Here is an 18,494-nt window from a genome sequence, read left to right as displayed (position 1 = left end):
GCTCATTGGTCACCATAGCAGCACCCACCCGTAGTCTGCGCTCCAGCAGGTATATCTCACTGGTCATTCCCAAAGCCAACACCTCCTTTGGCCGCCATTCCTTCCAGTTCTCTGCTGCCAATGACTGGAACGAATTGCAAAAATCTCTGAAGCTGGAGACTCTTATCTCCCTCAATAACTTTAAGCATCAGTTGTCAGAGCACCTTACCGATCACTGCACCTGTACACAGCCCATCTGAAATTAGCCCACCCAACTACCTCATCCCTATATTGTTATTTATTTTGCTCTTTTGCACCCCAGTATCTCTATTTGCACATCATCTCTTGCACATCTAGCATTCCAGTGTTAATACTATTGTAATTATTCTGCACTATAGCCTATTTATTGCCTTACCTCCATAACTTGCTACATTTGCACACACTGTATATATATTTTCTGTTGTATTTCTGACTTTATGTTTTTTTACCCCATATGTAACTCTGTGTTGTTTTTATTGCACTACTTTGCTTTATCTTGGCCAGGTCGCAGTTGTAAATGAGAACCTGTTCTCAACTGGCTTACCTGGTTAAATAAAGGTGAAAAAAAATAAAATAATAATAATAATAATAATAATTCATTGGACACTGTGTTAACAAACCTCCAAACGAGCTTCAATGCCATACAACACTCCTTCAGTAGCCTCCAACTGCTCTTAAACACTAGTAAAACTAAATGCATGCTTTTCAATCGAACGCTGCTGGCACCCGCCCACCTGACTAGAATCACCACTCTTGACGGGTCTGACCTAGAGTATGTGGACAACTACAAATACCTAGGTGTCTGGTTAGACTGTAAACTCTCCTTCCAGACTCGCATAAAGAATCTCCAATCCAAAGTTAAATCTAGAATCGGCTTCCCTATTTCGCAACAAAGCCTCCTTCACTCATGCTGCCAAACATGCCCTCGTAAAACTGACTATCCTACCGATCCTTGACTTCGGCGATGTCATTTACAAAATAGCCTCCAACACTCTACTCAGCAAATTGGATGTAGTCTATCACAGTGCCATCTGTTTTGTCTCCAAAGCCCCATACGCTACCCACCACTGTGACCTGTACGCTCTTGTTGGCTGGTCCTCACTACATGTTCGTCGTCAAACCCACTGGCTCCAGGCCATCTATAAATCACTGCTAGGCAAATCCCCGCCTTATCTTAGCTCATTGGTCACCATAGCAGCACCCACCCGTAGTCTGCGCTCCAGCAGGTATATCCCACTGGTCATTCCCAAAGCCAACACCTCCTTTGGCCGCCATTCCTTCCAGTTCTCTGCTGCCAATGACTGGAACGAATTGCAAAAATCTCTGAAGCTGGAGACTCTTATCTCCCTCACTAACTTTAAGCATCAGTTGTCAGAGCACCTTACCGATCACTGCACCTGTACACAGCCCATCTGAAATTAGCCCACCCAACTACCTCATCCCTATATTGTTATTTATTTTGCTCTTTTGCACCCCAGTATCTCTATTTGCACATAATCTCTTGCACATCTAGCATTCCAGTGTTAATACTATTGTAATTATTTTGCACTATAGCCTATTTATTGCCTTACCTCCATAACTTGCTACATTTGCACACACTGTATATATATTTTCTGTTGTATTTTTGACTTTATGTTTTTTACCCCATATGTAACTCTGTGTTGTTTTTATCGCACTGCTTTGCTTTATCTTGGCCAGGTCGCAGTTGTAAATGAGAACTTGTTCTGAACTGGCTTACCTGGTTAAATAAAGGTGAAATAAAAAAGAAATAAAAAAGAAAACCATTAGTAACACACTACGCCGTCATGGATTAAAATCCTGCAGCGCACGCAAGGTCCCCCTGCTCAAGCCAGCGCATGTCCCGTCTGAAGTTTGCCAATGACCATCTGGATGATCCAGAGAAGGAATGGGAGAAGGTCATGTGGTCTGATGAGACAAACATAGAGCTTTTTGGTCTAAACTCCACTCGCCGTGTTTGGAGGAAGAAGAAGAATGAGTACAACCCCAAGAACACCATCCCAACCGTGAAGCATGGAGGTGGAAACATCATTCTTTGGGGATGCTTTTCTGCAAAGGGGACAGGATGACTGTACCGTATTGAGGGGAGGATGGATGGGGCCATGTATCGCGAGATCTTGGCCAACAACCTCCTTCCCTCAGTAAGAGCATTGAAGATGGGTCATGGCTGGGTCTTCCAGCATGACAACGACCCGAAACACACAGCCAGGGCAACTAAGGAGTGGCTCCGTAAGAAGCATCTCAAGGTCCTGGAGTGGCCTAGCCAGTCTCCAGACCTGAACCCAATAGAAAATCTTTGGAGGGAGCTGAAGGTCTGTATTGCCCAGCGACAGCCCCGAAACCTGAAGGATCTGGAGAAGGATTGTATGGAGGAGTGGGCCAAAATCCCTGCTGCAGTGTGTGCAAACCTGGTCAAGACCTACAGGAAACGTATGACCTCTGTAATTGCAAACAAAGGTTTCTGTACCAAATATTAAGTTCTGCTTTTCTGATGTATCAAATACTTATGTCATGCAATAAAATGCAAATTAATTACTTAAAAATCATACAATGTGATTTTCTGGATTTTAGTTTTTCGTCTCTCACAGTTGAAGTGTACCTATGATAAAAATTACAGACCTCTACATGCTTTGTAAGTAGGAAAACCTGCAAAATCGGCAGTGTATCAAATACTTGTTCTCCCCACTGTATATATGTGTGTGTGTATATATATATATATATATATATATATATACACACACACACACACACACACACACAGTGAGGGAAAAAAGTATTTGATCCCCTGCTGATTTTGTACGTTTGCCCACTGACAAAGACATGATCAGTCTATAATCTTAATGGTAGGTTTATTTGAACAGTGAGAGAGACAGAATAACAACAACAAAATCCAGAATAACGCATGTCAAAAATGTTATCAATTGATTTGCATTTTAATGAGGGAAATAAGTATTTGACCCCTCTGCAAAACATGACTTAGTACTTGGTGGCAAAACCCTTGTTGGCAATCACAGAGGTCAGACGTTTCTTGTAGTTGGCCACCAGGTTTGCACACATCTCAGGAGGGATTTTGTTCCACTCCTCTTTGCAGATCCTCTCCAAGTCATTAAGGTTTTGAGGCTGACGTTTGGCAACTCGAACCTTCAGCTCCCTCCACAGATTTTCTATGGGATTAAGGTCTGGAGACTGGCTAGGCCACTCCAGGACCTTAATGTGCTTCCTCTTGAGCCACTCCTTTGTTGGCTTGGCCGTGTGTTTTGGGTCATTGTCATGCTGGAATACCAATCCACGACAGATTTTCAATGCCCTGGCTGAGGGAAGGAGATTCTCACCCAAGATTTGATGGTACATGGCCCCGTCCATCGGCTTAGCAGAAAAACACCCCCAAAGCATAATGTTTCCACCTCCATGTTTGACGGTGGGGATGGAGTTCTTGGGGTCATAGGAAGAATTCCTCCTCCTCCAAACACGGCGAGTTGAGTTGATGCCAAAGAGCTCCATTTTGGTCTCATCTGACCACAACACTTTCACCCAGTTCTCCTCTGAATCATTCAGATGTTCATTGGCAAACTTCAGACGGCCCTGTATATGTGCTTTCTTGAGCAGGGGGACCTTGCGGGCGCTGCAGGATTTCAGTCCTTCACGGCGTAGTGTGTTACCAATTGTTTTGTTGGTGACTATTGTCCCAGCTGCCTTGAGATCATTGACAAGATCCTCCCGTGTAGTTCTGGGCTGATTCCTCACCGTTCTCATGATCATTGCTGCTCCACGAGGTGAGATCTTGCATGGAGCCCCAGGCCGAGGGAGATTGACAGTTCTTTTGTGTTTCTTCCATTTGCGAATAATCGCACCAACTGTTGTCACCTTCTCACCAAGCTGCTTGGCGATGGTCTTGTAGCCCATTTCAGAATTGTGTAGGTCTACAATCTTGACCCTGACATCCTTGGAGAGCTCTTTGGTCTTGGCCATGGTGGAGAGTTTGGAATCTGATTGATTGATTGCTTCTGTGGACAGGTGTGTTTTATACAGGTAACAAGCTGAGATTAGGAGCACTCCCTTTAAGAGTGTGCTCCTAATCTCAGCTCGTTACCTGTATAAAAGACACCTGGGAGCCAGAAATCTTTCTGATTGAGAGGGGGTCAAAAACTTATTTCCCTCATTAAAATGCAAATCAATTTATAACATTTTTGACATGCGTTTTTCTGGATTTTTTTGTTGTTATTCTGTCTCTCACTGTTCAAATAAACCTACCATTAAAATGATAGACTGATCATTTCTTTGTCAGTGGGCAAACGTACAAAATCAGCAGGGGATAAAATACTTTTTTCCCTCACTGTACATATATACATACATACACACATACACACACACACACACACATATATACACAAAGCCTTTTTAAAAATATATTTCCATTTATGACATTCCAACACCACCACCCCTTCCCTAATTGGAGTAAACTAGTGAACAACAATGCTTTGGCCTTTTATGGACACAGTCAATTTGACAATAATTATATTTTGTTTGTTTTTACTCCTGAACTTCCTATACCCTCAACCTCTCTGATCATTTTCATGATGTCCATCCGGTTTGCTTCTATATGCCATATCTTTCTAACTGTGCTCTTTCACAATAGATCTCAACCTATAACCTATATATATACGTATTATGGACATAGTATGCTTTACATTAGTTATCTTGTTGTTATTAGTTGTTGTTATTTGTTATTAGTCCCATCCTTCAGCGCCATTCAACACCTCCCATCTATCTCTTAACACCATCCATATTGGATTTCTATTTGCCATATATTTTCAACTGTACTGTGATGTTTCACAAAAGTTCTGAAACCTTCTATTTTCATTGTTCCTACAGATTGTAAATTGAAAATAAACATTTTTGCTAAATGTATTATTATATTATTGATCGATTGACTATGACTTTTCAGATCACCCAGTAGTGCTATCTGCAGGGTTAGCTCCAGGTAAATATAGCAATCCTTCAGCCATTCCTGGACCTGTGACCAAAAACAAGCTACAAATGGACAGTACCAAAACAAACGATCTGGCTGTGTTACCAAAGTAACATCTGACAGCAATGAAGAGAATATTCTCGTGTCTATGCCATGGTTTTATTATCCTTTTATAGAAGTTTCTCTCTAAAAGTTGAGACAGCATTACATTGGTAAAAGGCTACAGAATTATCTAAATGAAGGGCCGCTTTAAGGACCATGCCTGAGACCTGTCAAGAGTCCAGAGGGCAAATCAACCTCTTTAATTTGATGAGAGGAAGGATGAGAGGATTGGTTGAGCTGCACCCTCCCCAAACTTTACCCAGGTTTTCATGTTGTAATGCAGTATTTAGCCAAGCAGGAGAGTGCCACTTCAACTTTCTGTGGACTTTTACGAACACTGGCAGTATCAGTGAGCTGAATATAAGTGAGGCTGTAAGAGCCCTGTGGTTTAAAAACCACAATTTAATTATTTTGATGAGCTTTCCAAAAAACTTTAGCTCCAATGGGGAAAGGGAGGGCCGGAGTTGGGAGACAGTGGAGAGAATAGTACTTTACATGCAGTGAGAGTCCGCATAATAAATGGCTATCCTATGGAATAATTCACAGTGAGGCAGAACTCTAAAGCATAATCTAATATGGTTTCTGAGTATGATGGATGTAGGAGTTCTCGGAGCAGCAGAGCGGATTTGGACCAGAATGATTGAAACATGAGGTGAAATCTGAATACCAACTTCCACCATTGCCTTAAAGCTAGTTAGTTAATGGGCTTCTGATAAAAGCTTGGCAGCAGTGGCTTCAGCTTGTTGGTGGTGAGACAGTGTTCTTCAATCCTGGTCCTGGAGAACTATGGGGTGTGCAAGCCTTTGTTCCAGCCCAGCACTGACACCTGACTCAGTGGTTAGAGCATTGGGCAAGTAACCGAAAGGTCACTGATTGGTATACCCGAGCCGACAAGGTGAAAAATATGTTGCTGTGCCCTTGAGCAAGGCACTTAGCCCTAATACGCTCCAGGGGTGCCATACTACTATGGCTGACCCAGTAAAACAACACATTTCACTGCACCTATCGGATAAATTATTATCAGGCCCTTTATTATGAAGTGTTATAGTAGTACTGGGCTGGAACAAAAGCCTGAACACCCTGTGTATCTCCATCTTCCCAAAAACAACTTAGCCATCTTAGTGTCCAGTGTCATTGTGGCGTTTTACCTTGAAAGAGATTTCATACTGCTCTCCTCCCCAGATCTCCAGTCCTGTGTCATATCCTCCCAGCTCCCAGAACCACTTCCTGTCCACGGCAAAGAGTCCGCCAGCCATCACAGGAGACCTGATGGACAAAAGGTGTGGGGCGGTAGACAACACCAATACCCCAACATGATGACACTGTCCCTCAATCAATCACTGGCTTCAGACCAGCCAAAAGGACAGGAAGATATTCATACTCATGAAGGATAAATCAAAAGCGTGTAAATCAGTGAGGAAAGATGACGGCTATGGCAGGCCCGCGGTTTACAACTGTCTTTATAGACTGTTTGTACGAGACGAAGGCTTTATTACTCAACCAGACTCATCAATTTGGGAGTTAACTGCAGGCGGCTCAGTGTTACACGGGGGTTCTCTGAACAACACAGAAACAATTAAACCATAAACGCCACGGCGGAACCTGACTGGCATAATAAGCGCCATACTCAACGCATAATGGCAAACACATCATAAAAAACTCCAGCTCCACTGTACAGTAGGATCATTTCCCTCAAGTTGCACTGAATGAAAATCAAGACCTATGCTTAAGTCTTGTTGTGAATCCCAAGGAAAAACATACTCATGTCGAAACTTGTGTGTGTCAGAGGTCAGGGGTGTGTCAGAGATGGATCGTTTGGTAAGTCTTTGTTCTGTGTGTATTAAATTGGGGCCAAAATGGTAGTAGTTATTTGCCCCTCCGTGATTTATTGTGCTGTCACTCATGACATTCAAACTTATCTGACGGGTTCTAATAAATCAGTTGCAGACAGTTAATGATGAATGTAGTGTGTTAATTGACGACCCAGGCAGACAGGATTTTGACAGATTTTGGGGGGAACCTGAATGCCATCCTTATTACTGGAGACGTGTCCCTGACTGGAAGGGCTGTCAGAGGGAGACAATGAGACTATTAAACAGGCAGGCTACCGTCTCCACATACACACCACGGGCTGTCATGGCAACTAGCTGCCCCATTCAACTCTAAATTGGAGGCAGAGATGAACCCTCTCTGGATAGATATTGGAGGGGAGAGAGAAGTTAGATGTTCGACTGACTTGTAAGAGAGCCGGGTAGGCAGACATCTGGGTCCTAAGCTTCTCCGTTAGAATGAACAATTAAGGAAACAGGGCAGACAGTGGAAGGTTGGGAGCTCAGAGCACACTGGGGCTTCCCAAGCCTTATGACAAATCCTGAAGTAGGTAGGACGGTAAAAGCCAATTTTTCTTTTCTTTTTCTTTCTTCCAAGGGCAAGTAGTTTGAGTCGGGGGGAGCGATAGTTACAAATCGCAATATTATTTTGGAAGATATTATATTGAAACGTTGACTCCGAGTATCGATTGAAAAAAACTGCTAGGTAGCATTAGCTAGAGTTAGTTGGCTGTACCGGCGCCAAAACTCCAGTAATGTTCATACTATAGCTTGTTCTCCATCTTCTTTTAAAATAGTGAGCCAACATGTTTTCAACACTTATTTTCATGACTGATCAAAACAACATTTCTCATGCTCTCTCTTGTCACTCTGCAGCAGACATACAGTGGGGAAAAAAAGTATTTAGTCAGCCACCAATTGTGCAAGTTCTCCCACTTAAAAAGATGAGAGAGGCCTGTAATTTTCATCATAGGTACACGTCAACTATGACAGACAAAATGAGAATATTTTTTCCAGAAAATCACATTGTAGGATTTTTAATGAATTTATTTGCAAATTATGATGGAAAATAAGTATTTGGTCAATAACAAAAGTTTCTCAATACTTTGTTATATACCCTTTGTTGGCAATGACACAGGTCTTCACAAGGTTTTCACACACTGTTGCTGGTATTTTGGCCCATTCCTCCATGCAGATCTCCTCTAGAGCAGTGATGTTTTGGGGCTGTCGCTGGGCAACACGGACTTTCAACTCCCTCCAAAGATTTTCTATGGGGTTGAGATCTGGAGACTGGCTAGGCCACTCCAGGACCTTGAAATGCTTCTTACGAAGCCACTCCTTCGTTGCCCGGGCGGTGTGTTTGGGATCATTGTCATGTTGAAAGACCCAGCCACGTTTCATCTTCAATGCCCTTGCTGATGGAAGGAGGTTTTCACTCAAAATCTCACGATACATGGCCCCATTCATTCTTTCCTTTACACGGATCAGTCGTCCTGGTCCCTTTGCAGAAAAACAGCCCCAAAGCATGATGTTTCCACCCCCATGCTTCACAGTAGGTATGGTGTTCTTTGGATGCAACTCAGCATTCTTTGTCCTCCAAACACGACGAGTTGAGTTTTTACCAAAAAGTTCTATTTTGGTTTCATCTGACCATATGACATTCTCCCAATCCTCTTCTGGATCATCCAAATGCACTCTAGCAAACTTCAGAAGGGCCTGGACATGTACTGGCTTAAGCAGGGGGGACACGTCTGGCACTGCAGGATTTGAGTCCCTGGCGGCGTAGTGTGTTACTGATGGTAGGCTTTGTTACTTTGGTCCCAGCTCTCTGCAGGTCATTCACTAGGTCCCCCGTGTGGTTCTGGGATTTTTGCTCACCGTTCTTGTGATCATTTTGACTCCACGGGGTGAGATCTTGCGTGGAGCCCCAGATCGAGGGAGATTATCAGTGGTCTTGTATGTCTTCCATTTCCTAATAATTGCTCCCACAGTTGATTTCTTCAAACCAAGCTGCTTACCTATTGCAGATTCAGTCTTCCCAGCCTGGTACATGTCTACAATTTTGTTTCTGGTGTCCTTTGACAGCTCTTTGGTCTTGGCCATAGTGGAGTTTGGAGTGTGACTGTTTGAGGTTGTGGACAGGTGTCTTTTATACTGATAACAAGTTCAAACAGGTGCCATTAATACAGGTAACGAGTGGAGGACAGAGGAGCCTCTTAAAGAAGAAGTTACAGGTCTGTGAGAGCCAGAAATCTTGCTTGTTTGTAGGTGACCAAATACTTATTTTCCACCATAATTTGCAAATAAATTCATAAAAAATCCTACAATGTGATTTTCTGGAATTTTTTTCCTCAATTTGTCTGTCATAGATGACGTGTACATATGATGAAAATTACAGGCCTCTCTCATCTTTTTAAGTGGGAGAACTTGCACAATTGGTGGCTGACTAAATACTTTTCCCCCCACAGTATAGTGAGCAATAAGTTTGGAACATCAAATTGCAATGAAATCGCATTATCGAATTGCAATACATATAAAATCGCGAGAGTCGCAGTACATATCGTATCGGAACCTAAGTATTGTGATATCGTATCGTGAGGTCCCTGAGAATTCCCAGCCCTAATGTCTGGCATGCTGAATTGCATCTGTTTTGGGGCTTTCAAATGGCAGTCTTTGGCATTCAACAGCCGTGAACCCCGAGGCTGCGCTGCACAGATAAGGAAGGAAGGTAGCCGTGGAGACAAAGGGATGTCTTATGTAAAGCATTTATCAGAAGAGGACTGCTCAGCTGAGGTTACTCCCTCACTGGCACCACGTCATTTCTTTTCCACCCTTCCCTCCATCCCGCCCTGAGATTTTCATCACACTATCCATTTAAATCAACCATGAATATTCAGTCACAATTTAGTTTGAATTAGAATTGCAAAGTTGATATTCCCAATTTCAGTCTATTGACCTCTGAGGGAGCACTCACAAAAGTGTGGTGCCGAGAGAATCCTTGTGTCATCTTGCAATGAAAGGGGAGGGGAGCATATTGCCTATCTGGCCAGGAGGCATGGAGGGATTTAGAGGCTTTCACACCCAGGGGCCCGCATGGACTTTTGCACCCTAATACGTTCTCTGTCAGTTCATCTAACCCACATCTCATTTCATGCTACTGCACTGTCAATCACACAGAAAATGAGTTGACTCAAACTGTGTGGCATCTGGTGACTAGAAATGGGATCATTCTAAATGTGCTGATTTATTGGGCCCTGATGTGTTGTCTGGTCCATTAACTCACTCGAAGGGTTCACTAGAGTCTTCTTTTGCCAGCTCCGAGGGGATGGGGATGCGTTTGTAGTACATCTCCCAGTCAAACGCCCCTCGCATGGCGTCGCCCGCCTGCGTTTCGTAGCCAAAGTTGTCGTGGTCAATCACATCGATCATAGGACACACGATGGACTTCCTGTTCGTGGCGATACGGTCTAAGAGAGAGAGCGTGAGTGGGGAGAAAGAGAGAGCCAGACAGAAAGCGGTATACGGCCCAAGTCAAACATTAGTGTTAATGTGTTGCCCCCTTTGGACAAGGTAATAGGCACATTGTACAGATCAGAAATTAATATTCTAGTATAGTCATCTACCACAGAATGACCAGAAAGCAACTATATAGCAAAGCAATGTTCAGTGTGCTCTAATAGGATCACTCACCCAGCAGCGGGGGCAACCAGTTGATGTTGGCTTCACAGTGGGAGTCCAGGAAGGTGATGACCTCTCCCTTGGCAGCCGCTGCCCCCAGCAGACGGGTCCTGATGAGCCCCTCCCTCTTCTTGGTGCGCAGAATCCTTACCTTGGGCATCCGCACCATGTACTCCTCCAGAGACCCCTTTAGGTGCTCTACAGGGAGAGAGACAGGAGAGAGGGGGGTTATAACACAGTCAGATGAACATGCATGCAGACACACATGCACACACTGCATCCCTCTAGTAAGGCCTCCAGGAGCACAGAAGGACAGACCCATCCGCACAAAAGAACAGACATGAACACACGTGCACTCAAACACACAAAGTCAGATGGACACACAGTAGGGCTGGCACAATTAAGTGATAATGCCCAAGAAGCTGGTGTTTGGAGGATATATTGGCACGGGTGTTGTTAGGCCCCAGACGAAGTCGACGGCGGGCAAACCCTGCCAATATATCCTCCAAATACAGGCTTCGAGGGCATTATCACTTTTATACAACGGGTTACCAACATATTCAAATAATGATTGACCTATGTTCATTAAATGTTATTTTGATTAATTTATTCATACTATTTCATCCTTCCACAATATATAGTCCCGACACAAATCTAGGGCTGGTCGTTCATTCTATTGGTCCGGTTGCCAGAGACTCGACCCGGTCGTTCAGTCTTTTTGTTCTGTATCTATGGACGCGACCCAGTCGTTCGTTCTAAATGTTCCATTGCCATACTGGCTGGCAACGTTCTTATCCCTTGCTTGCTAGCTAGCCATCTACGGCTAACTTACAGTCACGTCAAAAAGTGCAGCCAGAATAACAGCAAAGTAGCTTCATTTGTTTAAGCTGTTTTCTAGTGACATTTATTTGGATACATCCATAACAATGAGCTAATGAGGCGCGATTTCGCCTGGCATAGAAAATGTACTCACTCGTCAGGACACTTCAGAGGAGCTAGGCAACAACACAGCTAACACAATCACTTCAAACTGAAGCTGGAAAGACAGCAAACTAGCTGCACTTAGTTTCGTTTGACCTGTTTTCTATTGATAGCTAATTTTCCCCAAACATCGGACACCCCCTAACCTCGGACACTCTCTAGCGGTTGGAGGACTGAATCACCTCGAGCTCAACATTTAAATGGACTGAAAAATAACGGTACGTTTTGTGACTAACCACCGATTTTCAGTGCAATTTATGTAAGTTAAGTTAGGTTTTGAGAGTTTTCAAAAAAGTTATATGTACACATTTTGTGGAACACGCTGCATATTTTAACATTTGACTGCGCGACAGACCACACCTAATTTAATATCCAACTTTTTACCTCTGAAATATAGCTAACGGATTTTCTAATGTTGCTATCTTAGTTGCTAAATGTTGATAGAACTGCTAAGTAAGCAAAAAGGAAAGAAATTGTAAGTGTTAGATAATACATATCACGAAAACAGCTGCATGTTGTCAAGCTTTACCGTATCAAAATTGGAGTCCTCTGACGGAGGCGTTTTGCACAATCTGCAAAAATGTATTTGGAACTTTGAACCATGAACTTTTTGACACCTATCACTGTTGGCTATGTTTCATCTTACAACAGCTACATAGAGGCAGTATTTAGTCAAATGGTACAATGTATGCATCAATATTACACTAATTGGGACACTAATTTTCATTACAGATAACATCAAACAAAAACGTGGGTACACTTTCAGTTATTGTGAAAACTTTCATCACCTTTCAATGCCTTAGCTTTGAAATGTAAATGTTTATACATATTCAGATTGAGTTATCTTTCTAAAATGTGTATAGTATGCCAAGTTATTTAGGTACATGTATTTACCACTGCAGCATGGAGAAAGTCAAGAGGAAGCAGTGGAGTGAGGTGGACATGTTCCATGCCATGGAGGACTGCGGGGCAGGGATGGCTATCCGCCAGGCTGCCAAGGTTAGGCATCTTTTGTTTTTAGGAGATTACCATGTGTATGTGAATTTTATCTGCTAGTAACAGTTTTCTTTTCTTATCTACCAAGGTGCATGGTGTACCTCGGCAGACCCTGGCGGACAGGCTGAGCGGCCGGGTGACCCATGGTTGTCGCAGTGGACCACCCACATTGCTTGCACCAGAGGACTCTGGTGCAGTACTGTATCTACTGCGCCAGCCATGGGTTCCCCTTCACCAGACAGAGGCTGATGAAATACGCCGACAAAATACGCAGGTATTTTGTGTTATGTGTTTATGTATGTAGATTGGTGGACTGACTGTTCTCAATGTGTGTGATGTAAATGTGGATGTGTATGGTGATGCCAAAACAAAAATTTTCATCCTGGATGGACAATTATATATTCTATTCTATTGTAGGTTTCGGCACCCAGGGGAAACAATCCCACCACTGGGGAAGAGGTGGTGGGAAATGTTCAGGAGGAGGCACAAGAACCTAAGCATGAGGAGGCCGGACACCCTGGATAGGGGGAGAGCTGAGTGTGCCACACGTCCGACGATGGACACCTTCTTCACTTCTTATGAGAAGCACTTGGAGGAGAGTGGGTTGAGGGGAGAAACCCAGACAAATCTATAACTGCGATGAGTCTGGGTTTCGTAGCGACCAGAGCAGGCACAAAGTGCTGGCTCCCCGGGCGCAAAACACGTGTACCAGCAGGCTCCGGGGACCAAGGAGCACATCACAGTGCTGGCCTGCTTCAACGCAACTGGGGAGGACGTCCCCCGTTTATCATCTACCCCAAGTGTTTCCCGGTGGCCACTACACACTGGGGAGGCCCCCCAAGCCTTGTATGGATGGTCAAGCAGTGGCTACATTGACGGGGACCTGTTCAGGAAGTGGTTTCAGCACTTCATTAAGCATGCAGTGAAAGAGCGCCCTCTCTTTCTCCTCTTCGATGGGCACAAGAGCCACATGGATCCGGAAGTGCTCGCGGCGGCACTAAGGGAAGGGGTTATACTTCTTTGTCTTCCACCACACTGCACCCATGTCCTGCAGCAGCTGGACGTGGCATACTTTGGCCCTTTAAAGGCTGAGTTCTCCAAGGTAGCTGGAGACCTTAGCCATTTTGACCACTCCTACATGGTAAACAAATCAGAATTTGCCAGAGTATTCTGCTACCCGTATCAGCGATGCAAGGACATGCGCTATGTGGTGGAAGGGTTTAAGAAGTGTGGCCTCTTCCCTTTTGACCCTTCAGCCATTGAAGGGTCCCGTTTAATGCCGTCTCGGACCCTACCGGGTCCCAACACCGCCTCTACTGGAACCAGCAGCACTGTGCCCTCCATCAGCACCTCCTCCCCAGCGACCACTGGAGGACCCTCAGCCCCTGCTCCAGTCCCAGCCGCTGCTCCAGTCCCATCCCTAGCTCTAGAAGAGCACCCCCTAATAGAGGGGGGGCTGATAGCGAAGGACCTGGGGCACATCCTTACTGTCCTGAAGTATTGGCTGGACCGATACAGAAGACTCCCTGTGGTCGCCACATGCCTCACCGGGGAGGAATACACGCGCCAGTGGCAGGAGAGGGGTGAGAAGGAGAGGGCCGAGGCAGAGGAGAAAGAGCGTTGGGCAGCCCTCAGAACACAGAGGGCACAGGAGAGGGCTGACATGGATGAGACCATTGACGCCATCGCCTCTGCTGGACTCCCTGCTGGAACCACTCCTGACAGCTGCATCACCACTGCCAGTGCCTCCCAGTGTGCAACACCTGTAGGAGCCGCCGGAGTCCCCAGCTGAAGAAGGCGGCCACATGCCTACTCTCCCGGCCACACCATCGTCGGCCCCTCAACCCCACCATTACAAACACCAGCTCCTCCAAGCCATCGTCGGCGGTTTTGTCCACCACCACCCCAACGCACACCACCTCCCCTGTCTGTCACCACCAACACAGCCTCCTCTGGACCAACTGCCGCCTGTCTCCCCTGGTCACACCACCATAGCAGCCTCGTCTGGTGTCCCTGCCCCCTGCAATTTGAATACCACCACCTCCACAGGTAAACACATGTTAAAATACGAAAAAATTACTGTTTGTTATCTGTTTTATAAAACAGCAATGTAAAACAAATATATATATATATATATATATGTGTACATATCTACAGTACATAGCACCAGCCCTCAAGTCATCTCCACCTCCTCCAAAACCTCTGCAGCTTCCTCCAGAGGTATTGATGTAAAAAAGTTGAAAAGGGTTTTCATGCAACATGCTCTGTCTAATACTACTTTTTCTCAAACTGCAGCACAGAAAAGGAAGAGAAAAGCTACACCGGTCACATCTGTCACACCACCCATGGCACCACTCTCAGGTACTTCATAATCTGTTTTTCTCGCTCTCTCAGTTGTATCAATTACTATTGTTGTTGAAGAACTTCTACATTTTGCAAAACCATATTAAATCAATTTGTATTATTATTTTATTTTTTATAAAAGAAGACACCACCTGCTGTGCTCGCTGCGGGGAGCGTGATCCGCCTGCAAGCTCCTCTCAGGAGTGTAGATCCGAGGTGCCATGGGTGTGCTGTGACTTCTGCCAGCACTGGTTCCACTGCAGGTGTGTGCAGTGGGATCAAGAGGTAGCGGTGGAGCTGGATTTTTATTGTGATTTTTGTGACAATATAGGGATGGAGGTCGAGATTTAATTGTTTGTTTTGTTTGTGTTCATATGAAATTATTTATTTGTTCAAAAAAATAAATGTCTAAAATATAATATATATATTTATTGAACCAATCTTGTGTATTTCTTCCTTTACTTTCCATGTGCACCTCTGCAACACAAACTCCAACAGTGTTTTCATTGTTTATGTTAATGCACATAACTGAAATTAAAGTGTATTTGATGTAAATTATTAATACTCATATTTTATTTGGTTACAATGAAAAGTTGACAGGCAATTCATTATTTTTTACCGGAAGACTAGCCAACTAGTCAACTATCTAGTAAACACTTCGGGTACGTGGTTGGTGTCTCTTTTTTCAACAAAATTAAACTGATATATCTTGTAATTGAACAAAATAGTAAGGTGGCCAATAACTGGGGGCCGTATGCCGATAATACGGGACGTATTTTTTTGCTAAACCGCTTATCAAAAGCTGATAACAGTAGTATTTCCAATGAAATGTCAAACTTGCTAATTGCTAACCCGTTAGCTAACATTTTTACGACACCAATAATCACAAAACATTGAAGGCTTGATCACAAGATAACACTGTTGAAGTTAATAGGGGCTCCCGAGTGGCGCAGTGGTCTAAGGCACTGCATCGCAGTGCTAGCTGTGCCACTAGAGATCCTGGTTCGAATCCAGGCTCTGTCGTAGCTGGCCGTGACCGGGAGACCAATGGGGCGGCGCACAATTGGCCCAGCGTCGTCTAGGGTAGGGGAGGGAATGGCCGGCAGGGATGTAGCTCAGTTGGTAGAGCATGGCGTTTGCAACGCCAGGGTTGTGGGTTCGATTCCCACGGGGGTATGAAAAATAAAATAAAAATAATGTAAGTCGCTCTGGATAAGAGCGTCTGCTAAATGACGTAAAATGTAAATGTAATATATTTCTTAAACGCTGTTGAAAATGCCGATAATATGGGATTCTACGCTAGTTCTATGTATATATCCATAAAAATGATGCTGATTCATGATTGCGACTGGCAGAGAAAAGCTGCTTGCCTTATCCCGACACGTTCATTACTATGGGACATCTGGAGATCGAATTTGAATATTCAAACACTGTTGCAAATTTCAGAGACAGACAGCAAGGTTTATACAAATCTCTGCTGATGAAAACTAAAATGTGAGATAATGTCTAGATGCTTTTTATAGTGGAGATCAAGTTTATAAAGTGCCTGGCTGGGCTGATGAGACAGTGGATTGCGCAGTCCGATGGAAAAGAGTAAATAGGCATTTTAACGTCATAGACTTAGCCGGTGGTAACTTGTGGAATAGATACCGGCTGGAATGCAGTTTTAACCAATTAGCATTCACTTTCAAGAAGCAAACTGTCACCGACCACATCATCATGATGTTGCAAACCGCTGGCGTAAACATCCCCACCGGACACAAAATTGGTAGCTAGCTAGATGGAGTCCGCTGAAGATATTTTTCAATAAGTGTATTTTGCAAGTGAGTAGTTTGCATGCGCCTTGACGTTAGCGTTACAAGCTTACAACCACTGATTGGCTGTGGCTATAATTAACCTAGCTATCGGTGTCTGCATTGTGTCAGCCTCGGTCATGTTTCCGATTCCTGCCCGCATTTTAAGCCCTGCCTACACAAACTCCTGATTTGTTGGGAGAGTTGTCTGTCTGAAGAGCACCCTCCCATTTTCCCCCTCCACTTTAAGTGTCCAAGATAATCCAAAATGAACCCCAGACCTAGTGCTGTTACCCTAGGTCTGGGATTTCTGAGACTACCTCAGATAGACCTCGAGTTCCTTCATAGCCAGGGCATGGAGTGTAGTTTATGAGAAACGGTACCCATAAAACATGACCACAGAAGACCTTGAAGCACTGCAGTGAGAGCGCTTACAAAAGCATGCTTCTATACTTGAATATAAGAAAAAGTCCACAGGCATAACAGACATGGACAGCTGCTTCAACAAACATGTCATGGCCACACACTTCGAGACCTTATTCTTTTAGTCAATGCTTAAGAGTTTTACAGCACAGGACTCACGTAGCTTCTTTTGTTGCATTCACCCTTCAGTGAGTATCTTTAGTAAGGCAATTACTGACATATTGGCAATGTTATAAGCACAAGAGGACATATTTAATTGTGACAAAAGGTATTTAACCATTCCTTTATAGATGTAATTCACAGAGGAGAAAATAGCCTCAAGAAGAACTCTCGCATAGAAGGAAGAAAAACATGAGTTATTGGTAGCTGTATTTTTCTCCCAGTCTCAAATCTATCTTCAGAGCAGTAGCTACACCGCCTCAAAAAGAAATCAATCCACTCTAATTGGAGTTTATAAATCTTCAGGCTTGACATCAAGTTAGTTGTGACAAGTCAATAAAATAAAATAAACATTACATTCAGGGACACAGCCTTTATCCACTTCCTCTGCCATTTCTCCATTGTAACCCTGCTTCCCGAAGAAAATGCTATGAAAAAAAGACTACATTTCCCAATTCCCATCCCATATGCATTTTAATTTTTTAAAAATATATCCGGAAAGTTAAATGTAGACCTACATTCAGTTGAGAGAACATTCTCTATTACAATAAAAACCTGGCCATTCTGACTAGATAATATAACATTACTTTATTGACTTGTTGTTCAAGGTCAGTGTGTAACAGAAAGACAAATCAAATGTATTTATACAGCAGATGTCACAAAGTGCTATACAGAAACCCAGCCTAAAACCCCAAAGAGCAAGCAATGCAGATGTAGAAGCACGGTGGCTAGGAAAAACTCAGTAGAAAAGGCAGGAACCTAGGAATAAACCCAGAGAGGAACCAGGCATAATCACCATTTATATGTGCAACCGAATGAACTCGACACGGATGACATCAAGTTCACATTAAGGCCCTAAAATAATGGATTAAGGCGATTGCAGGCACATTTCTATCAAACCTCTTCTGAAACCCCCCCCCACCCCATACTAACCATCACACCCCTCTCCCAGCCTCAGAGGAGAGCCCCATAACCTGTCTCTTCATTATACTCCAGCAGGCCAGTAATTAAATCAGTCAGATTCTCCCACTCTCCAGTGTTCCCTCTCCCTCATTCCCCCTCTCTTTCACTATCCTTCTCTCAGCAGTGCCCAGACACATTACGGAGTTATTCCTTCTGACACCACAGTGAAAGTTACAGGGTGAAAGCTGAAGTTGTGTGTTTTACTTTAATTTGTTAAAGTGT

At 43.9% G+C, this 18,494-nt stretch overlaps 1 protein-coding gene across 1 annotated transcript in view; it reads right to left on the bottom strand.

Annotated features, from left to right (window-relative positions):
- LOC121579424 (polypeptide N-acetylgalactosaminyltransferase 10) overlaps positions 1 to 18,494 on the bottom strand; it is a 118,053-nt gene that overhangs the window by 34,551 nt on the left and 65,008 nt on the right. The window contains exons 5-7 of the mRNA XM_041894009.1: positions 10,627 to 10,812; positions 10,220 to 10,403; positions 6,256 to 6,373 (exon numbers count right to left, since the gene is read on the bottom strand). Coding sequence (XP_041749943.1) covers positions 6,256 to 6,373; positions 10,220 to 10,403; positions 10,627 to 10,812 — 488 coding nt within the window. The remainder of the gene's footprint in view (positions 1 to 6,255; positions 6,374 to 10,219; positions 10,404 to 10,626; positions 10,813 to 18,494) is intronic.

The sequence above is a fragment of the Coregonus clupeaformis genome, chromosome 13, assembly GCF_020615455.1.
Source record: "Coregonus clupeaformis isolate EN_2021a chromosome 13, ASM2061545v1, whole genome shotgun sequence".
NCBI lineage: Eukaryota > Metazoa > Chordata > Actinopteri > Salmoniformes > Salmonidae > Coregonus > Coregonus clupeaformis.
This window is presented reverse-complemented; position numbering and strand designations above follow the sequence as displayed.